The 25056-nt window shown below is 39.0% G+C and overlaps 1 protein-coding gene across 4 annotated transcripts in view; it reads left to right on the forward strand.

Annotated features, from left to right (window-relative positions):
- AKAP7 (A-kinase anchoring protein 7) overlaps positions 1-25056 on the forward strand; it is a 121746-nt gene that overhangs the window by 19792 nt on the left and 76898 nt on the right. For all 4 annotated transcript variants that reach the window (XM_057740121.1, XM_057740119.1, XM_057740118.1 and 1 more), the window contains exons 4-5: positions 4736-4872; positions 12723-12883. In XM_057740121.1, coding sequence (XP_057596104.1) covers positions 4736-4872; positions 12723-12883 — 298 coding nt within the window. The remainder of the gene's footprint in view (positions 1-4735; positions 4873-12722; positions 12884-25056) is intronic.

A 25056-nucleotide genomic window follows, 5' to 3' on the forward strand; every position in this document is an offset into this window, starting at 1 on the left:
GGTAGATACAGAAAAGTCTATTTTAGGATGATTTTTTTTATCTTTGCTCTACTTACTGCTCTATCATCAAGTTTTCAAGTTTTTTTTCATCACGTAGACAGGCAAGAAAAATGACTATATTCAGCTTTGAATAAAAGGCAGCAAATTGATGTGATAATTCTGTTAAATCTTACTGAGGCAGCAAATTTAGGAATAATATATGTTAACAGCTTAGAAAAAATCCAAAAATAATGTCAAAAGATGAGGTCAAGGACATTCTCCTTCTGTGTGCCAGACTGTAACTATTCACCTTCACGCACTAACTTGAAGGCATTTTCTCTGAGCTCATGTATGCGTTGAATCAACTAGAAAGCTTAAAAGATACAAAAATGAAATTTCTTATTGCGTTATTTTTAGGTATGTGGAATATTGCTTAGTAGTGAGGTTTAGCAGATGCCTGTCTGTTTTTATTCTCTAAATACAAAGAAATTACTCAATGAATGAAATATTTGATTTTAATAACCTTTTATTTTTAAAAGTTTCTTTCAATATCCTACTTAAATATGGCTCTATAATATTAGGTTTAAAAAATGTGCATTGTGCAATACTGTGGATTATGATGGCAGATAAGCTTTAGGGGCTTTGTAGAATTTTGAACAGTGGCTGTAAAAATTAGTTTCCTTTGGCCTTTAATGACATTGGTACTTTTAAAAATGGCATACAGAGAAGACTCTGAAGCAGTTTCCTTTTTTCTTTTTATCTTTTAAGAATGTAATTAGAAATAAAAAGCATTAAAAATTTTTTTGAAGATAATATCAAGGAATATATAAATTAATCTGGAACATCAAAGCATAGTTAGCAATACATTACTAGATTAGATTATCTTTAGAATTTTCATGGGTTGAGGTTAATTTTGCATTATAAGTACTGTGTGACTTTAGAAAAATAGTCTTCAAAGTGTTTTACAAATTTTAATTTGCACTTTTACAAGCTACTGGATAATTCAAAGATATAAATGGTATAAAACTAGCACTAAATAGTAGGACATTGAACTAAACTGCTGAATATACAAATGGATAGACATTTTTGAGCATTGTCTTGAATTTATATATAATTAGTATTTGAGCTTAGAATGAAGACTAAGTTTTTATGAAAATGCAAGTACTCTACCCACTAAGTGCAAGTGGCAGTCCCTAGGTGTCACAATGAAAATGTCTCCAGGCACTGACACATGTCCTCTGGGGTAGAGACCCCAGACCACTGATTTTAATAATATTGTCAGTGTTGCATACCTTATATTAGGCAAAAGGTGCAGAGCTTGCAAAGTGCTTGTCTGTGTGAACTTTAACACATTGCTCTAAGTTTGGCAGTGCTTTACAATTGAAGAAACCAAGACTCAGTGAGATCAGGTGACCTCTATGGGATTACACCCATGGCAGACCTGGGGTTAAAATCCAGGATTTCTGATGCAAGTCCAGCACTCTTAATTTGCCTCACTCTGTATTAAAATGTTCTCATCCTAAACCACTTTTTTTCACAATCAGTTAAGCCAGAATTACCATTTGTACCAGCTGCGATTGGAAGATGTAATTATGTATATTGTTTTGCTGTCCGACATTCTTGAGCACATGTGATTTATTTGGCTCTGGGCTAGGCCCTTCCCACATGAACCTGAACCCTCTTGAGCTGCTTCATCACTCCTGAAGGCCGATCTCAGCACTTCATTGCACCTGGAAAAATCTCTCAAAACTTCACGTGTAAAATCCTCGCAGAGTAGTGTAGACTTACACTGAAGGCTTTTATGAGAGGGCCGTGTGTTCTATTACACAGGTTCCAGTAAGACTTCCTCAGAATCTCCTTTAAATGTTTTCTTCCTCAGTGTTTCATGTCTTGAGTCAGTACGCACGTCTGCCTCTCTCCTTGTCTCCTCTTGAAAACACGTTCCTTGTATCTCTTCCCCCATGGCTCTCTGACCACTTCTCCTCTTCCTCTTCCTCACTTCTCCTGGATTTTTCCCCCCAGATATTTCCCTCATCTTTCCTCATGTATTGCAATTTATCCTTTTCTCAAGTTCCTTTGTTATTTTGGGTATATGATCTTGAAAAGATTTTTTTAATCTTCTGTGTTTCAATTTATTTTAAACTTATTTATTTATTGGCTGCATTGGGTCTTCGTCTCTTTGAGCGGGATTTCTGTAGTTGCAGAGAGTGGGGCTACTCTTTGTTGTGGTGCGCAGGCCTCTCATTGCGGTGGTCTCTCTCATTGCAAAGCACGGGCTCTAGGTGCACGAGCTTTAGTAGTTGTGGCACATGGGTTCAGTAGTTGTGGCACATGGGTTCAGTAGTTGTGGCCCACAGGCTTAGTTGCTCCATGGCATGTAGGATCCTCCCGGACCATAGCTCGAATCTGTGTCCCCTGCACTGGCAGGCGGATTCTTAACCATTGCGCCACCGGGAAAGCCCTCAATTTATTTTAATACAGACAATACTGATACCTACCTCATAGGATTGACAGGAGGCTGCAGTGAACTAATATATGTAAGATGCTCACTCTAGTGCCTAGAACCTAGTTACAACACAAGAAAGGGTAGTTACTATTGTCATTTCAATGTTGTGATTATTTTTATTACCAGGCAATGTGGTGAGACGGTGGGGTGGAAGAAATAGAAGTTGCCCTCGGGAAGTTTACAATTTAGTTTTGTTAATATTGAGGTAGAGGAAACTCTTGACTCTAAGATCTTTGAGTACTGTTACGTTAGGAGCATTTTAACTATCAGGCTATCAACATTCTTTTGTTGGGTGTTGTGAAAGTGACATCTTACCTTGGGAAATCTTACATTAGGTGTTATTGCATAACATCCTACCAGGAAAACACTGTTTCCCGTGTTACTGTTCTCCAGGTTGCAAGGAATAGAGAAACACTGAGGTTATTTTGGGTGGTGTGGATTTATTGTAAAGATATGTGGGAAGTCAGATCCCAAGACAGCATCTCATGATATGCCGATCATTCTGTGTCACATTCTGCAGATAATGGGAACATTGTTCAGGATGAAACAGCTTCTCTAGTATCAGAACAGCCTGCTGTGCTTGTGATTCAGTTGTTTCTTATCTCTACTGCCTTTTTAGGGCTCTGCTTCTACTACCAGCCCTCTTTCTTTTCCTTTTCTCTCTAATTCTGCTACCTCCGGGCTTCTACGTGCGCTCTTTTCTCTGGGGATTGCTCGGTTTGCTAGTTTATATTCAAACTATTTTCCAGTGCATTCACATTTAGAAGTTGAGTAGAATTGTCTCTAACTGGAAATGGAGGAGGGAAAAGCCATCATTCCTCTTCTTTGTTCTCAGTAGGTTGAGAGGGGCAGGCTGATGAGGGACCAGGGATTTTGCTTGGATGCAGCCTGTACAGTTTTTCTGACATACGCATTTAGACTCCTTTGCAGCTCTCTCTCCATGGTTAGGACCCTCCTCACATGTCTGGGGAAATGACATTAGTCATTCCTGTTGAAATTATTGCTGTCCTAAAAAATCTTAAAGGCCATGAAGAGTGGGTTCTCAGACACATTCGCTTGGGGACAAATAAATATTACTGCCAACAGAAATGGAATGTTGTCTGCTGGTTTGACCTTTCTGTGGCAAGAACAAAACTTTTATTTTTAGGAAAGATCATAATTATAGTGAGTCATACAGTATATTCCAAGGATAAGTTTCTGAGAAGATACATGGCCATTGAGGGTTTTTCCACTCAACCAGTGACCTAGTCTGTAAAAGAAGGGTGTTGGGCTTGATGCTTTTTTTTTTTAATTTAAAAAAAATTTTTATTTATTTATTTATTGGCTGTGTTGGGTCTTCGTTGCTGCACTCAGGCTTTCTCTAGTTGCAGTGAGCAGGGGCTACTCTTCGTTGCAGTGCTTGGGCTTCTCATTGCGGTGGCTTCTCTTGTTGTGGAGCACAGGCTCTAGGTGCGTGGGCTTCAGTAGTTGTGGCACATGGGCTCAATAGTTGTACGGGCTCAATACTTGTGGCACACAGGCTTAGTTGCTTTGCGGCATGTGGGATCTTCCTGGAGCAGGGCTTGAACCCATGTCACCTGCATTGGCAGGCAGATTCTTAACTACTGCACCACCTAGGAAGTCCTTATTTTTTATTTTTTAAATCCAGTACCCTATTCCCTGACTTTTGTTTTTTTTAATTAATTTATTTTTTAAAATTTATTTCATTTATCTGTTTATTTATTGGCTGCGTTGGGTCTTTGTTGCTGCACACGGGCTTTCTCTAGTTGTGGAGAGCAGGGGCTACTCTTCATTGTGGTGCTTGGGCTTCTCAATGTGGTGGCTTCTCTTGTTGTAGAGCATGGGCTCTAGGCACGTGGGCTTCAGTAGTTGCGGCACACAGGCTCAATAGTTGTGGCCCACGGACTTAGTTGCTCCACCGCATGTGGGATCTTCCTAGGGCAGGGGTTAAACCTGTGTCCCCTGCATTGGCAGGTGGATTCTTAACCACTGTGCCACCTAGGAAGTCCTGGGCTTGATGCTTTTAAGATGGAGAAACATCATGTGATTTTTTATAATTTATACATCCTATTAAACTTTCCAAGTCATCTCTCCAGGATATTTGAGAATAAGTAGACAATTAAGCATTGTTTGGTTGAAGAATCTTGACATTGTTCTCATTTCAGTTGTTGCTTATTTCTTTTCTTGATTTCAGCGTTGCCATAAGGATATCTTGCTTACCTAATCTCTCTTTTGTCTGTGTGTGATTAGATTACAGAAGGAATTAAGATCCTGCAAAATGCAATAATACAGCAAGATCAGCGACTGGCTGAAGCAATGAGCAGAGATGGTTCCTTTCATGTTACCCTGCTTGTGATGCAGTTATTCAGTGAAGATGAAGTAAACGTGTGAGTAATATGTGTTTCTGGAATTGTTTTCTAAGTTATTACTTTAATATGAGTAACCATAGCAGACCCCAAAGAGGCACTGAAATTCTAAAGAAGTATTATTATAATTTGTTCCAATTAATAAGTCAATGTACAGAATTAGCTATATAAATATTCTTCCTGATTGATAGTTTTTTTTTTTTTGGGTCACGTCACACGGCTTGCGGGATCCTAATTTGCTGACCAGGATTGAATCCATGCCCTCTGCAGTGAAAGTGCAGAGCCCTAACCACTGGACCACCGGGGAATTGCCCCTAATCTGTACCTTTAAACTCTGTTATTGTTACCAAATGCATTGGTTATGCAGTTATTTTGTCCATGTTACTTATGTAAGCACTCTGGAGTCTGATCATTTAGGTTAGGATTCCAGGCAAAGACTCTGGAGCCATGGCCCAGCCATATCTTAATAGCTGCCCAATTTTGGGCACATCATTTACTTTTTAAGTGAATGGAGAAACTAGTGTGTTAGTACATGTAAGAGCTCTTCGTGTAGGGCCTGGTACATAGCAGACACTTGATATTATTAGCTCTTAGAGCTGTCATGTACTAGATTAATTTGTTTTTATCTCCATCATTCCTAGAATACCTGTACACCCTGCACCCCAGACCCAGAGCTGTGCCATAAAAGTTGAGTGTTAGTCATTGATCGTTGCTTTCCAGCCTAGAGTGGAGAAACCGTGCTCTTTCTCCAACTCTCTGGGATGCTCTGTCTGTCAGTATGAGTGCCCCTTGCCCTGTTACCGCCTGCATAGCCCTCTGGATTAAGCTCAAATTTAAGCTCTTTGGGAAGCCAAAACCAGAATTACAGGTTACAGGTTACTTCTGTTTTCTACCTTGACATATAATCTCCTGAGGGGATGAGGAACAAGGCTTGGATTGGGGAGGGGGTGAGGAAAAGGGAAAATAAAAGGGGAAAAACAAATATACAGTCAAATTATGATTCTGGTAGTGATGCTTTTTATTTATTTATTTTATTTTTTATAAGTTTATTTATTTGTTTTATTGGCCGTGTTGGGTCTTTTTTGCTGTGCATGGGCTTTCTTTTTAGTTGCGGTGAGTGGGGGCTACTCTTTGTTGTGGTGTGCGGGTTCCTCATTGCCGTGGCTTCTCTTGTTGCAGAGCATGGGCTCTAGGCACCTGGGCTTCAGTAGTTGCAGCACATGGGCTCAATAGTTGTGGCTCACGGGCTCTAAAGCGCTGGCTCAACAGTTGTGGCGCACGGGCTTAGTTGCTCCGTGGCATGTGGGATCTTCCTGGAGCAGGGATCGAACCCGTGTCCCCTGCATTGGCAGGCGGATTCTCAACCATTGTGCCACCTAGGAAGCCCCAGTGATGCTTTTTAAATAGTAGAACCACATGTCTTTAGGGATCAGTCTTCTGATCTGTCTCAACATGATCCATCCAAGAGCAGGTCTTGAGTACCCTGCGATGACAGAGAGAACCAGAAGATTCTACTTAACTCGCTTTCACTGTTCACTTTGCCAATCAGAAGCAAAAAGAGATACTCTGATGCTCTTAAAAGAGAAGAAACCAGAGAAGATGTGACACAAGATGAAAGCCTGCGAGAAAATGAGTGGTGCCCCGAGTGTTAGAATGGTGGACTAGTTGAAGTTCCCCAGAGAAACAGAACCAATAAGATGCATATCCATTTGGTTATCTAGATAAATTGACAGAGCCATATGTACAGCTATAGCGATACATAGAGAGATTTATTTTAAGGAATTAGCTCACATGATTGTGGGGGCTGGCAAGTCCAAAATCTGCAAGGCAGTCTGGCAGGCTGGAGACCCAGGCGAGAGTTGATAGTATAGTCTCAAGTTCAAAGGCAGTCTGGAGGAAGAATTCCTTCTTCCTTAGGGGATCTCAGTCTTTTCTCTTAAGGCCTACAACTGATTGTAGGAAGCCCATCCATATTCTGGGGAATGATCTGCTTTACTCACAGTCTACTGATTTAAATGTTCATCACATCTAAAAAAATTCCTTCACAACAATATGTAGACCGGTGTTTGACTAAACACTGGGCATCATGGCCTCGGTTGACAAATAAAATTAACGAACACAGTGGTAAGAGCAGGAGCAAATACTGAGCTGGTTTCAGGGGTGGCAAGTAGGAGACACTGAATCAGTGATAAATTCAAAAGAACCTCACGTGGTCAGTGAAAGCACAGCCAGCTTTGAGGAGGGTTGTTGTCCAGGGCTATAGAGGGCCTCTGGTGCTGGGTGGAGTGAGCAAATCAGAGGAAGAGGCACAAAGACAGACACATCCTGGCTCCCCTTTTGGGGTTGAATGTTCCAACCAGTATTGAAGCAGAGAACTGGGAGCGATAGAGATACTCACCGTAGTTTGGGGTTCTCAGGGTGTAGCTGGGAAAACTCAAGCTCTTTAGAGAAGTTCCTGTTGAATAATGCTGGAAGAATGTGCTGCCACACAGCTGGTAGATCAAAGGGAGATTTCTAAACACACGAACCTGAGGTAGTTCCTTCAATTTCCCATTGCCTATCAAGGTATATAGGTAGATCCAGAAATTTCCTTGTGCCCTGGTGGGTAGACTTGGAAGTTCCAAAAGAATCAGTGGATCAGAAGTAGCAGGATGAGGGATGAGGACACTGCTGAGTATGAGTTTCTTGATCAGAGACCCCCGCAGGGATCTTGTGCTTCAGCAGCACATGCCAGCGCAATGCCTAGAAAGAACACATGGGCTTTCGTGGACACCAGCATGGGGCACGCTGGATACGACCAAACCAGTCACCCTGAAACGGGAGTCTCTGAGGACCCAAACAACAAGCAGATCAAAGACCTTCTTAAGTCCTCTTACAAGAGTATGCTGGATTCATTCTCTTGAGTGAGGGCATGAGGAGGGGAGAGGGAAAGGGAAAACAATCCTGAAAGGAGGTTTGAATTAACTGAATAATTGTACCCCAAAGAGACCTTTTTAAACCAGAAAAGACTGAGTTACCATTGATTGATAAGTTTAGGTTTTAACTCTCTTATTGGAAGTGGGTCTTGGCTATGGCATGTATATATATGTTTCAGTCTCTGCTCCTCACCTCCATTCCCCAAATAAATATTATTCACAGAAATGTCATCTCTCTTATCCATAGGAGGAAACCGGCAGTCCTAGGAATTAAGCGAATGCTGGTCAGTGGGGAAGCCAGAACTAATCAGTTTTCTATTATTATTCCATGGAGTGTGATTTTGAGAGATGGAGAGGTAGAGGGAAAGGAGCAGGATGGCGACAGGAGGGAGAAGAGGAGCACAAGTGCGTGAAAGGTGGGAGAGATTAGTCTGCTGGAAGTACACATGGCCTCCTGTGTCTCAGTGGCCTCTACTGACGGACGTGTAACTGACTAGAAATACTGTTAAGTGGTGTGCAGTCAGGTTGGGGTGAAGGGGTGGGCATGTTCTCAGTGTATTATGATGTTTACATTTCTCAGTGGAGGTGGGACTGCCTTCTCTAGGAGACTTAGAAATATTTGGGGGGGGGTGTACTTTTGGTCATCATAATTACTGAGGAGTGCCATGGGCATTTTATGGGCAGGAGTCAGCATTACTAAACCAGCTGCAGTACATGGTACAGTCCTGAACTAGGAAGTATTGTCTTGTCCTAAATCGTGGCATCACTTGTTGAAGAGTTACTGTATAGAGAGAGCACAGTGATACTCTGAGTCGTTCAGCCCCGTGTTTCACAATGCCCTCAGATTTCAGTTTTGTGTAAAAAATTAACTGTTGAGCAAGTTTACTTTGTGTTTGAAGGATTAAAGTGACATTCTTCCTATCAAATTACCAATAGCATTTTTCACAGAACTAGAACAAAAAATCCTAAAATTTGTATGGAGACACAAAAGACCCTGAATAGCCAGAGCAATCTTGAGGGAAAAAAACAGAGCTGGAGGAATCAGATTCCCTGACTTCAGACTATACTACAAAGCTACAGTAATCAAGACAATATGGTACTGACACAAAAACACAAATATAGATCAGTGGAACAGGGTAGAAAGCCCAGAGATAAACTGTGGTCAACTAATCTATGACGGAGGTGGTAAGGATATACAATGGAGAAAAGACAACGTCTTCAGTGAGTGGTGCTGGGGAAACTGGACAGCTACATGTAAAAGAATGAAATTAGAACACTCCCTAACACCATACACAAAAATAAACTCAGAATGGATTAAAGACCCAAATGTAAGGCCAGAAACTATAAAACTCCTAGAGGAAAACAGAGGAAGAACACTCTTTGATGTAAATCTCAGCAAGATTTTTTTGACCCACCTCCTAGAGTAGTGAAAATAAAAACAAAAACAAATAAATGGGACCTAATGAAACTTAAAAGATTTTGCACAGCAAACTATAAACAAGGCGAAAAGACAACCCTCAGAATGGGAGAAAATATTTGCAAACGAATCAACAGACAAAGGATTAATCTCCAAAATATATAAACAGTTCATGCAGCTCAATATTAAAAAAACAAACAACCCAATCCAAAAATGGGCAGAAGACCTAAATAGGCATTTCTCCAAAGAAGACATACAGATGGCCAAGAGGCACATGAAAAACTGCTCAACATCACTAATTATTAGAGAAATGCAAATCAAAACTACAATGAGGTATCGCCTCACACTGGTTAGAATGGGCATCACCAGAAAATCTACAAACTGTAAATTCTGGAGAGGGTGTGGAGAAAAGGGAACCTTCTTGCACTGTTGGTGGGAATGTAAATTGATACAGCCACTATGGAGAACAGTATGAAGGTTCCTTAAAAAACTAAAAATAGAATTACCACATGACCCAACAACCCCACTCCTGGGCATATACCCAGAGAAAACTATAATTCAGAAATATACACGCACCCCAATGTTCACTACAGCACTATTTACAAGAACCAGGACATGGAAGCAACCTAAATGTCCATCCACAGATGAATGGATAAAGAAGATGTGTTACATATATACAAGGAAATATTACTCAGCCATAAAAAGGAATGAAATTGGGACATTTGTAGAGATATGGATGGACCTTGAGACTGTCATACAGAGTGAAGTGGGTCAGAAAGAGAAAAACAAATATCTTATAGTAACACATATATGCGGAATCTAGAAAAATGGTACAGATCAGCCGGTTTGCAAGGCAGAAATAGAGACACAGATATAGAGAACAAACATTATGGACACCAAGTGGGGAAAGCGAGGGTGGGGTGGGGTGGGGGGTGTTGGGGGGATCGAGGTGGGATGAATTGAGAGATTGGGATTGCAATAGATACATTACTAATGAGAAAAAAATATCAAATTGTACACTTTAAATATATGCAGTTTATTGTGTGTCAATTATATCTCAACAGAAGGTCTTGGAAAAAAAAAAGTGACATTCTTATGCTACTTTATGATACTGGGAGTCACAGCTCTACTGGAAAATGATGACCAGATATTTGCATTTTAGCAGTTCTTCTTGACTAAGTTGTAATGAAAGATCTAAGAAATAATTGAAGTTTGCTCTACAGACAAGATAGTATTTTGCAATTCAACCAATATTAGTTATCAACCACGTGTAAGATACTGTGCTCAGTGCTTTGGGGAAAACAAAGATGAACCGTGAAATGGCTCTTTTTGCACTCATGGATTATACAGTGTAGTTGGCTAGATCATATGCACCCAAATAACTATAATAGAGAAATGTAAAAAGTGGTATGTTTTATTAGGTATAAAATATTAATGGAATTGCAAAGGAGAGAAGATTTGCTTCTGGTTTGGGGAACCAGGAAAGTGTTTGTGGTGGAAGTGTCAATTTTTAAGTGATGATGAGATTCAAGGTGTGGCATCATTTTGGGTAGCTCTATAGTGAGAGTGAAACCGATTGACTTTTCTGGTAAGACATTGTTTATATGAAGGATTTTTTAAGTCCCTAATCTTTTAATTTTCTCTTTCATCCTATACAGTATAATACACTAGAGATCCATATTGTCGGTTTCTTGTTCTATATTTTTACTTTTTGATGTCTAGTATCATATTTTAGGTGTTTAATAAAGTATTTATCAATGGGTTGGATATGGAGTGTATAGAAACCTTTTTTTTTTTTAAGTAATGAATTTCTTCAGGTATATATCACCCTTTGTGTCCTCACAGTGTAGAAGAAAGGAATAGAAATATGTTAGCCCAGATGCTGATTTGATAAGATGGCTGTCCTGCCTTAGTTTTAAATACAACCTTTGGGTCTGAACTCTAGTTTCAGAATTCCGTTTTCTACTTGCCTATACGCTATTCATTGTACCATAAAGAAGTCTTTCCATAAAGTGTTCTCAAAAAGATATTCTATTTAAAAGAATCTGAAAGTTAGTGATATTTACTAATAGGTACTGTGATACCTTTTCACTCTGTGACCAATGGCATCTCATTAGGACAAATTTAGTGATTTATGCTACCAAGGAACTGAAAAACTGGACTGGGTTTAGATCATCTATATCTCTTTAAAGAAAAATGACATGGAGAATTCACTGTCTCTGAAAAATTCTGACCTTTAGCATGGCCTGCTTTCATAAAGAGTTACATTGAAAATGAGTATCTTGAATTCCCCTCATTTATGGTAGATGAGCCAGAGTGGCTGTTCTGTTTTCACATGCTTTAACTCAGTACATGGTGAAGGGCAGTATTGTAGAAGTGTGTCTTTTTGGATGAACATAAATACAGTTCAGAAAGATTGGATTTTGGATGTGGATTTGGAGGTACAGTGAGAAATGTTGACATTTCTAAAGCTATTTTGAAGTATTATGTATTGTTTTGACAGAAAAATGAGACTCAGTATGGAAGTTATGGATGAAAATCAGTTAAAAATTTTATATGAATACTAATTTAGAAATATGAAAGATCTAGAAAGACACCTAAATTTCTTTTCACACATGTGACATATAATTACTACTGGTGAACAAATTTCTGATCAAGATAATTTAAATTAATGGTGGTTCACCAGAGGGGTGTTTTAAAGCCCTCTCTGTAATGTAAGAGTGTCCTTATTTCTTTTTTGGGTAACTGCTGCCCTCTAGTGAGAGTTTAGTTTTTTTCTTATAATAAAGTACCTGTACCAAACTCCTCTTATATGGAAATCGTTGATCTTAATTTTCAAAGTATTCCAAACTTGATAATGTCTAATTAACTAATATAGTGAACATTTATTTTTAGAAAGAATAACAATGCATTTGAAACACAGAATAGCCCTTTAATCTTATGGGCTAAACAGATATAACAAACTTATGTAGCTGTAGTTGGCAAATATAAACGTACTTTAATTGAACCCAAGTATAATAAATTATCTTATTGTGGAGACTATTATTATTATTATTTTTTGAGACTGTTATATTTTAAAGAGATAATGTATTTTAAGTTTTAGTAGAGTGCCTCACAAATAGTAAATATAAGTATTAGTACTTTTAACAAGAATCTAGAACTTTCACATATAATATGTTTTGTAGGTATTAGGTTTTTCTGCAATGTATTATCAGTAAATTTTTTTTTTTTAGTAGTTCATGCAGTATTTCCTTGGTTAAAAACCTTTTGGTGAGCTATTAACATAGCATCTTCTTTTGTGTCTTTAATATAAAATACATTATAATTAAGTAAAGATTAATTCACTTCTATAGATTTTGTTTAAAAATTAATGTTTTATTTTGATCATATGGATTAGATTTTGAAGGTATTTTGAGCATTAAAATAAGTACAAGTGTAAAAATTAATTTATCTTTCTAAAACTGTTTCTCATTTAGTTTTGTACATTTTATTACTTAATATTACTGAATATTACTGAAAAATATATTATTTCTTACCAGTGGTATTGATGCTCTTTTGGAATTAAAACCATTCGTGGAAGAAATTCTCCAAGGAAAACCTTTGACTTTGCCCTTTGAAGGGGTTGACACTTTTAGAAATCAGGTTGGATTTGTGAAGCTGGCAGAAGGAGATCACATAAAGCCACTTTTGGAGATAGCAGGTAAAGCAAACAGTGATACACTTATATGAAATCTCATCTGTTGAAGAAGCAATTTTTTTCTCTCAATTCTTATAATAGAGATTTGACATCTTTTAATTTTGGGGAGCCAGTGTAACCTCACTTTATAAGTGAGCTCCTTCAGCATTTGCTTGTATAAGGAAGTAGCCAAATAAAAGGCCAGAAAAGTTATCTTGATTCTTTGACCTGAGGAATACATGGATTCTGGAAGATAATGGACTGGACTCAAGTATTTGTTAGGACTGTCCTAATCGTAAGTACGAAGTATCCAATGCTTATCATGACATTTGACATATAGTTGGCATTTAGTAAGTATTGAATCAGTTAATAAGAATCACCAACTGCCTATTCAGAGGCTTGTGGGGATTGTCAGCCCCACTCTAGCAGTGTCAGTAGCTGAATCAGCAACATTTCCCTCTGCGCTACCTTTTTTCCTTCCTGTTTAGGTACTGCTCTATGAGCAGAGGGTCTGTTGGTGATGGCAGAAGGTCTTACATCCATTGGAGAACACGTTGCTTTGGGCAGCACAGTTGAAAATGTTAGGGAAATCGAAGCTGAAAATTATAAAACCTGGATGAGTGCTTTTTTGAGATGATCCAGAGATCATAGTTTGGATGTTAGTATATATACTGTCAACAAGTTTTATTTTCATTTCCTCTCATATCATGCCAGGTTGTTTCATGCCATCTCATTTCAGGTTCAGTAATCCTTGATTCATAACACACTCTCATCATGGTGGGTTTATTTTTATCTATCTATTTATCTGTCTTAAAATAATATGATGATCATCTGGGAATCCAGCACCCAAAACAAAAGCTAGGCCCTTGGTGGTAATCTAACCATATTGTCCTTTTCATTAATCCATCCTTTGGCCTTCCTTCATTTAAGCTAACCATCATCCTGAAGTCAGTGTTTATTATTTCGTTGTGTTCTTCCCAAGTATATATATTTTTAATTGGCTTTAGTCCTATAAAAAGGGCATCATATTGTCTGAGATCCTTTGAGACACACTTTTTTAAAAAAAATTTAATTAATTAATTATTTGTTAGGCGCGTTGAGTCGTTACTGCCCGCTGGCTTTCTCTAGTTGCGGGGCGGGGAGGGGGTGGGGGGGGTGGACTACTCTTTGTTGTGGTGCTTGGGCTTCTCACTGCCGTGTCTTCTCTGTTGCGGAGCACAGGATCTAGGCGTGCAGGCTTAGTAGTTGTGGCTTGCGGGCTTAGTTGCTCCGAGGCATGTGGGATCTTCCTGAACCAGGGATTGAACCTGTGTCCCCTGCATTGGCAGGTGGGTTCTTAACCACTGCGCTACCAGGGAAGTCCCTTGAGACATACTTTTTAAAAAACTTAATATATTGTCTTTATGCAGTTTTATAGTTGCGCATTCAATGCACCTCTTTTGGGGGTGAGGGACACATGAGGATCAGATTTCATTTCATTGTTGGTTAAGTTTTTCTTTTGTGGAGCAAAGTATGTATAAACAACAAACAAGCAAGCAATTAAACAATATTTATGAGCCAAGTAGGATTTAAAATCATTAGTTGGCCAAGGAGAAGGCCACTCCAACAGTTTTGATGGCAGAGCATTTGGGAACCCATGCCTTCAGTTAACAGACTTCATCTGTTCCTCGTGAACTGCTCTGGAGAGAATGCTAGATTCAGGTCTTTCCTTTTGTAATATAAATATGTCTGAGCTCAGGAAACATTTCTAATTAGTCATTCATTCATTGTTCTTTTAAATAATTCAATGGGTGCTTGCAACACTGAGAATTCCATCCATTCTTAACAAATATTCTCACAAAGGCAGTTTCCAGTATTGATGAAAGATCCATTGTGTGCTGAGGAATGTGAAATCTCACCAGCTTTAGTGTGACTGTGAGCCCAAGGGTGTTGGTTTGTCGTTTTAGAAAAGGCCACTGCCCCTGTAATTCCTTTCTAGATGCCAGAGACCATTTCTTAAAAACATATATACTTTTCTAAATGTTTAAACAAAACATTACAAAAAATGGAAAGTAGAGGGAGCATAGCACTCTGTCTCCTCATATAATTACTTACTTTTAGTCTTTTGTGTGTATACTGTGCTGTTGTTTTGGATTGTGGATTTTTTTTTTTAGCTGTGCCCCTCAGCATGCAGGACCTTATTAGTTCCCCAACCAGGGATCGAACTTGTGCGCCCTGCAGTGGAAGCACAGAGTCCTAACCACTGGACTGCCAGGGATTATAGTTTTTATGTAATTTTATAAGAAGTCTAAATATTTGAATATGTATATGGAAAATTTCATTGAAGTATAGTTGGAGCCTCAATTTGTTTAGTGTTCAGATGGTCCACATGTTCAGTACATGGAATTTTTGTTAATATTTTACTTCATTAGATTTATTTTTAAAAGAATGCCTCAGGATTAGTATTGCTTTAGTCCAACAGGATCAGTAAAATAATGTCATATTTGTTTTTGTGTCACATTTTATAAACTATTTATTCAAATATATTACAACTTTCAGAAGAATATATTCCATTGACCAGGGTAATACGTTTCTTAGAATGTATTATGTATACATATATGTATATGCTTAGACAGGGATATTAAAATCTTATTTGTTCAACATAATGGAGGCAGAGCTAGTTTGACTTAATGGAATGCAGGAAAGGTTTTTTTTTTTTTTTTTTTCCAGTTGAGTTTATTTGGGGCAAAATGAGGACTGCAACCTGGGAGACAGCATCCCAGATAGCTCTGAGAAACTGTTCCATAGAGGCAGGGGGAAGATTAGTATATATGTATTCTTGGTAAAGGAGAAGTACATGCAATTAAATACATTTTTTTGTAGGGGGTTTCTGCTACACAAGGGGCAGATGTCACCATGTAGGGATTTAGTACTTTTCTAGATATGAGCAGATGCAAGGGTTGGACTCATCAAATCAGCTCCTGAAAACATGTAACTATCTGAAGACCTGTTCCGCCCATCCTCCAGAGCACAGAGGGCCTCATTCCTGGTCTCCACCCTGAATTCCCTTCAGGGGATGTGGAAGGTCAGTAGCTACAGCAGCACAAAGTGATTTAATTCTTGTACAGGCAGAGGGCAAGTTCCAGCGTTTAGTTGACAGGGCCCCCTCGTGGTCATAAATTTGACCGTGCTTTGCGAGGCATTTCATGACTGTTTCGTCCCATGGTGCTAGGAAGGCTCATTCCTAGGTCTGATGAAGATTTTGCCGATAGGCCACTCAGTGTGCCAGTACTGGGCTAGGTCTTTTTAACAGAAGTCAAAGTTCTCTGCACCACCTGTATTCCTAAGCTGTTATGGTCCAGGAAAAATTCCCTCTTGTTGCATCTTCCCATATCCAGATTTACGCTATTACAATCATTGATTACATACAGAACTATATATTTGGTCAACTGTTTCAAATAGCCTAGTCATCATTATTTTTGTTGGCGGTCCAGTCGCACATTTAGTAATACAAAAAACAACAATCTTGTGTAACAGGCAAAATACAATATAGCTAATAACATTAATAGAGTTACGAGTAAATATTTAAGCCAAGGGCTTCCCACACCAAACCAGTTTTTGAAGAGGTCAACACTTGGGAATGGGTCACTTAAGGCAGAAATCTGATTTTTCATATGCTTCATTAAATGTGTTACATTAGAGGATTCATGAAGTATGAAAACGCAGCATTCAGTTTGAATTATGGTACAGGTGCCTCCCTGAGATGTTGTAAGGATGTCGGGGGCCATTTGGTTTTATAGCACCGCTTTTCTCATCATAGAGAGCTCAGAATTCAGTAGGCTAATAGCCTGGTTATTATTATTTAAGATCTGTTTAGTGAATTTTGTTAAGGCTTCGATATGGCTAGATATGGCAGAAATAGCTGCTGATGGTCATACCAGCAGAATACAGACCACTTGACCCATCAGCTCGTGCCAGTCATCTCTAATTTGTTACATATATGACCTTCAGTCCATGGGAATCCTGGGGTACATCTTACTACCCATCCCAGTGGAAGCCAAGGCCATAAATTAGTACCACAAATCCAGTGAGTTCCATTAGGTGCAACCCAGTGAATCTCTGGTCATCTGACTCAGTCAGTTCCACACCAATCACTGTCTCTAAGGGTAATAACATGTGGGCATTGTTCATAAGGCCCCCAGCCCAATTTCATGATGTTACTGGGCTGATCATCCTTAGTATGATTTAATCGTTCCCAACATAGAGGTGTTTTTAAACTTAAATGATCATAGCCTGATGTTAACCACATAAATCCATCCCATAATTATGGGAAGTTCCCCTTTAGTAGACGAGAGGTAACAGTTTTTGTTTGAGACTTAGCTGTCATTCTGATTGAGCCTGAGTGACCTTAAAAGAAAATTTGAATTTATGGCCAGGGTCAGAGCAGGTATTATAGCAGGAAAGTTTTTAAAGAATATACATTTAAAGTATTGATAAAACAGTTAAGTTTAAGTACATATTATGAAGTGAAACTAACTTGAAAAATAGTTGAAAATTATAGTTCATGAATAGTCTGACTTACCTAATTTTCATAGAGTTTTCTAATTTTCAAGTTAAAGGAAACAAATTCTTAAAATATTACATAGTAGCTATGAAAAAAGGACTGAAATTTAGATATGAATATTTGAACTCATTATTGAAAATTTACAGGATAAAGAGTAATTCAGAATTAATGTGTAAAATTAAAGTGAATTCTTATGCCTTTTGAACTAATAAAGTCTGAATTGATGAGCTACTAACTGTTGTTTTTGGTAGGTGATGGTGGGCTGAAGGGACCACGCCTTTTTTTAAAAAATTTTTATTCAATATAGTTGATTTACAATGTTGTGTTAGTTTCAGGTGTATGGCAAAATGAATATGTTATACATATACATATATCCACTCTTTTTTAGATTCTTTTCCCATATAGACCATTACAGAGTATTGAGTAAAGTTCCCTGTGCTGTACAGTAGATCCTTACTAGTTATCTATTTTATATATAGTATCGTGTATGTGTCAATCCCAATCTTTCAGTTGACCCTCCCCTCCACCCCCTGTTAACTGTAAGTCTATTTTCTATGTCTGTAACTCTACTTCTGTTTTGTAGATAAATTCATTTGTAGCCTTTTTAAAGATTCCATATATAAGCGATATCATGTGATATTTGTCTTTCTCTTTCTGACTTACTTCACTCAGTATGATAATCTCTAGGTCTGTCCATGTTGCTGCAAATGGCATTATTTCGTCCTTTTTTATGGCTGAATAATATTCCATTGTGTATATGTACCACACCTTCTTTATCTGTTCCTCCATTGATGAACAGTTGGGTTGCTTCCATATCCTGGCTATTGTGTGGAAACACAAAAGACCATGAATAGCCAAAACAATCTTGAGAAAGAAAAATGGAGCTGGAGAAATCAGGTACCCTGACTTCAGACTATACTACAAAGCCACAGTCATCAAAACAGTTTGGTTCTGGCACAAAAACAGAAATATAGATCACTGGAACAGGATAGAAAGTCCAGAGATAAACCCACAGACCTGTGGTCACCTAATCTATGACAAAGGAGGCAAGAATATATGATGGAGAAAAGACAGCCTCTTCAATAAGTGGTGTTGGGAAAATTGGACAGTTGCATGTGAAAGAATGATATTAGAACACTCCCTAACACCATACACAAAAATAAATTCAAAATGAATTAAAGACCTAAATGTAAGGCTGGAGACTATACAACTCTTAGAGGAAAACAGAGGCAGAACACTCTCTGACATAAATCTCAGCAAGATCTTTTTCCAGTCCACCTCCTAGAGTAATGAAAATAAAAACAAAAAGAGACCATGCCCATCGTTGCACAGCATGTACATGTAGGTTTATGGTGATAACCACTTGAGGGAGCTGGTAAAGTATATAGCGTCCGGGGCTCTGTATCTCAGCTTCCTACCTTGACCTTGAGTGATCCTGTTTTTCCAGAATAGAATAGCACCTTCTGCTTTCCTAGCAGTACACAATAGCTCATAGAGCTAAGAGGGTATTGAAAATTATGCATTTATATGTCATTTCTCCACATTTTACAATGATGAAATTGCACTGAAAGCTTTTTGCATAGAAATGAATATGTGATTTCCTTCTTTTTTTTTCGTGAAATGTAATTTTGTTAAGAAGTATATTAGATTGAGAGATTGCTAAAAATTTAGCCTGCTGTGATTGTAATAGTTCTTGCAAATCTCTTTTTTTTTAAATGAGAAAAGTGTGCTTGGTTAGCATGATAAGAGATTCCAAGTGCATTTATCTCCTAAAAGGAAAAATGAAAGGTTTTCAGGATGGTCATTTGAACATTGCTTTTTCTCTTACTATGACTGTCATGTCCCCCCCAAAATGGAGAGTATATACCCTGTGTTTCTGCTCCTTGTGGGAAGTCTGTTCAGTTGCTGGTATCTTTGGGCCTTTCTAAGCTGTTCTGCTCTTGGACTTCTGACCGCTGCAGGCAGGTTGGCATTCCAGCAGCCTGCTGACCCTTCCCCTTAATGGCCTGGGCTAAGCTGTCTTCGGAGACATCAGCACACCTTAGCCACACATCATTTAGAGCTAAGCAAAGGTGAGCTTTTCTCCCCAGCCAGAATGCCTGAATCACAGCCCCGCGCCCTGGAGGACCATCAGAACCTCTGTCGCAGCCCTGCCTCTGTGCAGGCTCCCAGGCACAGATCCTCATACTTCTTCTCCCCTCTCACCTCTCTTTTTACCCTTTCCATTGTCCCATAGAGGGGACAAATTGTTTTTCCCCCTACCCTCCTAGATTCTCCCCCAGGCACCCTGTAGACTTAGACTGACGACAGATTAACAAGGGAAAAGCAAAGAGTTTATCAACGTGTCCAGTACACGTCACGCGGGAGAAACCTCAATGAAGAGTAACTCACGGGGGTGGCTAGAACGTGGGCTCATGTAACATCTTAACAGAAGCATGATGAATTTGTAGAGAGGCGGCAAGACAAAGGAAGAGGGTTTTAAGCTTTCACAGGTGGCAGACTGGGGGGGCGGGGCTCTAATGGAGTAAGGTTTGTTTGTACAGGTCCACCTTGGCCATACCCATTCCCTGGAAGAGGGGGCTTCTGGGCAGTTGTCATTTTTCACAGGTGTCTCCTTTTGATCACACAAGGGAAGCTCCGGGAAAGTTTCTTTCTAGATCTATTGACTTTTGTCTCTAGCTCAAAATATGCCTTATGCCCAAGAGGCATATTTTGGGGTGGTATATTCTGATTCCCTGTATCTTTTATTTTACTTGATTTTCAATCAGACACTTAAATGGATTTACTTTATGCTAGATATTATTCTAATTATCTTACAAATGTTAACGCTTTTAATCTGAACAGCTGTATGAGACCGGGATGATTATCATCACCCCCGTTTTACAGTAGGGAAACTGAGGCACAAAGAGGCTAAATAATTTATCAGTAAGCAGCAGAGCCAGGACTCAAACCTAGGCAGTCTGGCTCCAGATACTGTGTTCTTTTTTAAATTGTTATTATTACTTATTATAATGTATGTATGATATACAATCTACATAAAGAACAATATTTGGTACAGAATAAATGCTCAGTGAAGAAATGTTAGCTATCACTGTCATAACATAGTCTCCAAAAGCATTACTTTTACCGGTTGTATAATATTGTATTGCATCATTATTTATTTTACTGTTCCTCTGTTGTTCAACTTTTTTTAAATTGAGGTATAATTGATGTATAACATTATATTTGTTTCTGTGTGATGAGAACGTTTAAGATTTACTCTTTCAGCAGCCTTCACATATGCAAGACAGTATTATTAACGATAGACACCATACTGTACATTACATCCCAGGACTTACTTTTTTCATAAGTGGCAGTTTGCACCTTTCGACCTCCTTCACCCATCTTGCCACTCCCACCAGATCTTGTGTCCTTAATCACTATGCTCGTCTGTAAATTAACAACAGGGCTCCTAACCAGCTTCCGGGAGCACCCCCTCTGCCGTCCTCCCCAAGCTGAAGCCTGGCCCCAGTCTGAGATCATAGCTTCCCACTCCACCAAATGCCTCGCCCCACGGGGCCCAGAGATGTCACCCACTTCCTCTCAGTTGTCTCTTGCTTTGTCCCTGTTTTGCCTTCACACAAAAGCCTTTTCTTGGCGGTGGTTCATGATGTCGGGTTTTATTACCCTCTACCTCTCCCTTCTGCTGTTGTCTAAATACTTCCTCTTGGGCATTGAGGGCTTTGTTCCCTCTCTTGCTGCAGCACCGTGAGTACAGCCATCCAGCCATCCTGGCTCCAAGTGACCTGTGGAGTCGTCAGAGCTGACTGCCCCCTCCCCTCCCCCAGTGCAGCCTGTGAGCAGCTGAGAGCTGAGTGCCTTTAAGCAATCTATCTAATTCCTTACTTAATTTCCTTATTTGTGAAACGAACATAATAGTAGCTATTCTCAAAACAAAATGAGATAATATACCTGAAGTGCTTTGGCATAGTGTTTGGCACAGGTACAATGTTCAATAGATGATAGCTATTATCATTAGTAATAATAATAATAATTACCCCTCCACTGCTACCATCACAACTGTTACTTTTCTTGAAATCCCTTGACTTCTTTGACAGTAGCCTCCTGTACTCTGCTCCAGCAGTTCATAAGCAAAGTGAAATCTTTGAGGCTTCGTCTGCCAGAACTATTCTGAGACCTTACATCCGGGATAGCTCTCTATCACAGCTTCCCAGACCCTTGCTACGGCCCATGGTATCCTCGTGTTCCGGTCTCCTGCCGAGGTCCCCTGTCTTATCCTCACTGTGCTCCAGTTACACTGCTTCTTTTCAGGTATGGGAAGGAATTGAATAATGTAAAAAATAAAAAGTTAAACATAGATAAAATTGTGTTACTTAGGATTACAAACGTATTGTCCCTTTATTATTCATTTCGATGTTCTTTTATATGTTCAGAGTCTCCTTGTGTTTAAAATATTTGTTAAGAAATTGCTCTTCAGACAGTTTGCTTCTTTAGCTATGGGGTGAATTATATTACTTAGGGAGCATTCTTAGCTGACTTGAAGGATATCTGATGTATTTGCTGTGTGCTTTTCTATTTAGTGCTTGAAGGAATGTCTGTGGTACTAGGAGGAATTGAACAATTTCTTAAAATATTCATAAGCTTCTCTTCCAGAACATGAGTTAACATAGATGAAAAATGACATGTGGTTTTCACACTAGCAAGAATTTTTCTGATCTCAAGAATGGTATTTCTATAACTATTACCCAGTACTCTAGCTAATAGATTATACTATTAGGAATATAGAATCAATACTGAGAAATACTTTCCCAAGTGAAGGTGGCATTTCTTAGTTCTATGTACCTAGAGAACATAATGTGCTGGAAAAACACATGAACAAAAATGAAATGTGCTTTGTGCTGAATATTATTTAAACCAGTATTGTGGATAGATATCCATCTTCAGAGAGTACAGGCCCAGTGAATAATGAGAACCGTTGGGTCAAAATTTGATGTAGCTGAAGCCAGTAAGTCAAAAAATGTTGTTTCTTTATGGGCTTCCCTGGTGGCGCAGTGGTTAAGAATCTGCCTGCCAATGCAGAGGACACTGGTTCAGTCCCTGGTCTGGGAAGATCCCACATGCCATGGAGCAACTAAGCCCGTGTGCCACAATTACTGAAGCCCGTGCGCCTAGAGCCTGTGCTCCACAACAAGAGAAGCTGCTGCAGTGAGAAGCCTGCGCACTGCATTGAAGAGTAGCCCCAGCTTGCCGCAACTAGAGAAAGCCTGCATGCAGCAACGAAGACCCAATGCAGCCAATAAATAAATCAGTAAATAAACTTAAAAAAAAGAAAATGTTTCTTTAGAATCAATTGATGATAATATTGATATATCAAATAAAGTAATATGTAGAAACAAACGTAGAGAGTAATGAACAATACAAATGCCTGCTATTTTGATTTCTGTTAACAAAGCTCCTTTCTTTATATCTCTTGTATTTTCTGATAAAATTGTCTTTCTCCTTATTGGGCTAAAGTCTGTCCCATGAGACTATAAACTCCATGTAAGCAGGCACGTGTTTGCTGTCTTCAGGACATAATGTGCCTGGCTCATAGGGGAACTGCTCCGTAAGTAACTGAACAAGTGAATTTTACCTTTTACAACTTCATGCCGTTTCTATTTTGAGGGTTGGTGTGACCACGTTGCTAAGCTGCCATCGGAAGCTCTTCTATGTGATAATTCTCCCCATACATGAACACTTAGAAAATATGCCCTAATCTCTTAATCAAATTTTAGGAATTTAATAAGTTAGTCCACTATGGTTATATGTTAAGTCATCAAACATTGCGAATATTTGACTGTTTTTGAGCAATAAAAGTGACAGTTTTATAATATTCATCTTAATGTTTTGATATTAGGTCTATTTAAAACAGTTGAGAATATGCCAAAATAGGGAGGTTCAAAGCTGGATTATGACAGGGTAGTTGAGAAAAGATATACCTGTTTATAATTATATGAACTAAAAGGCGGTAAGTTAATTATAACAGTACAGGCAGACATCGTTGTATTGCCCTTTGCTTTATTGTGCTTGACAGTGTGTTTTTGTTTGTTTGTTTGTTTTCAAATTGAGGATTACCCTGCATAGAGCAAGTCTACCAGTGACATTTTTCTAACAACATTTGCTCACTTGGTGTCTCTGTGACACATTTTGGTAATTCTTGTAATCTTTCTAACTTTTTCCTTATTATTATTTTTGTTACGGTAATCTGTGGTCGGTGATCTTTGGGGCACCATGAACTGCACCCACATAAGACAGCCACCTTAACAAATGTGTGTCTTCTGACTGCGCCACCTTCTGGCCGTTTCCCCATCTCTCGCCCACTCTTTGGGCCTCCCTATTCCTCGAGACACAATAATACAGAAATGAGGCCAGTTAATAACCCTACAGTGGCCTCTAAGTGGTCAAGGGAAAGGAAGAGTTAATCAATATGGCAAACTTCATTGTTGTCTTCTGTTAAGAAATTGCCACAGCCTTCCCAGCCTTCAGCAGCCACCACCCTGGTCAGTCAGCAGCTGTTGACATTGAGGCAGGACCATCTACCAGCAAAAAAGTTAGTATTCACTGAAGGCTCAGATGATGGTTAGCATTTTTTAGCAATAAAGTACATTGTTTTTTAGGTGTAATGCTATTGCACATTTAATAGACTACAGTATAGTGTAAATATAACTTTTTTATGTCCCTCAAAATTTGTGTGACTTGCATTATTGTGATAGTCTGCTTTATTGTGGAGGTCTGGAACTGAGCCCTCAGAATGTCTGAGGTATGCCCATAATTGTTACGAATACAGTCTTCTTTAAACGTGCATATACTGGACCATTGTCTTTTTGTTTAGGCTGCCCAGCATCTAAACTCTTCCCCACTATCTCTCACGTCAGATACATTCTTTCACAGATTTTTCTTTTTGGTGCTACATGATCTTGCTTTGGCTCAAACTTTGAGTCAGAAACTTGAGCAAAAAAGGACTGTGCAGAATCCATTCTGAGGACAGGTTGTGTCATCAGTGTCTAAGGCAGGTGGCAGAGTTCTTGCCTTTTGTGTGTGTACATGGCTCCAGTAATGCCAGCTGGGAGAGGTGGTGGCATCCCTGGACCTCTTCTCCACTGTAGCATTGAACATCTTGGCTTCCTAGCCTTCCAGTGTGGAACTCCAGTCCTCCCAGTGTTATAAGTTCCTTTCCTGCTTAACTCAGCCGAAGTTGTCGTCTGTTGCTTACAACTAAGAACTAATGTTTTCTTGGTATTTTAATAGTCAATTGCTTAACTTTTTTTATTACCATGAAAGAGAGGAAAACTCATATGGTGGCAGTGACTCACAGTGAAGGGTTTTTAGGACATGTCCCAAATTTCTGAACTGATCAAAACATCGCATTTAGCACGTAGTAGCACTTGGTAGATATTACAGAAGTAAAGTAACAAAGGAAGATTTTTGAAAATGTGGTAGGATAATATTTTGTGATGTTGAGTTTTTATCTGTTTCTTGTATCTCTTCTTTTACGCCTAGCGCCCCTCCAAACCATGGCACCTATGTGCTCAGAAGAGAGAATACGGCAGAAAAAATAGAGAAAAGCCTTTGGGGTTTCAACAGCAAAGGATAATGGTGTTTTTCCTGCCCTGAT

Source organism: Hippopotamus amphibius, chromosome 6 (assembly GCF_030028045.1).
Source record: "Hippopotamus amphibius kiboko isolate mHipAmp2 chromosome 6, mHipAmp2.hap2, whole genome shotgun sequence".
Taxonomy (NCBI): domain Eukaryota; kingdom Metazoa; phylum Chordata; class Mammalia; order Artiodactyla; family Hippopotamidae; genus Hippopotamus; species Hippopotamus amphibius.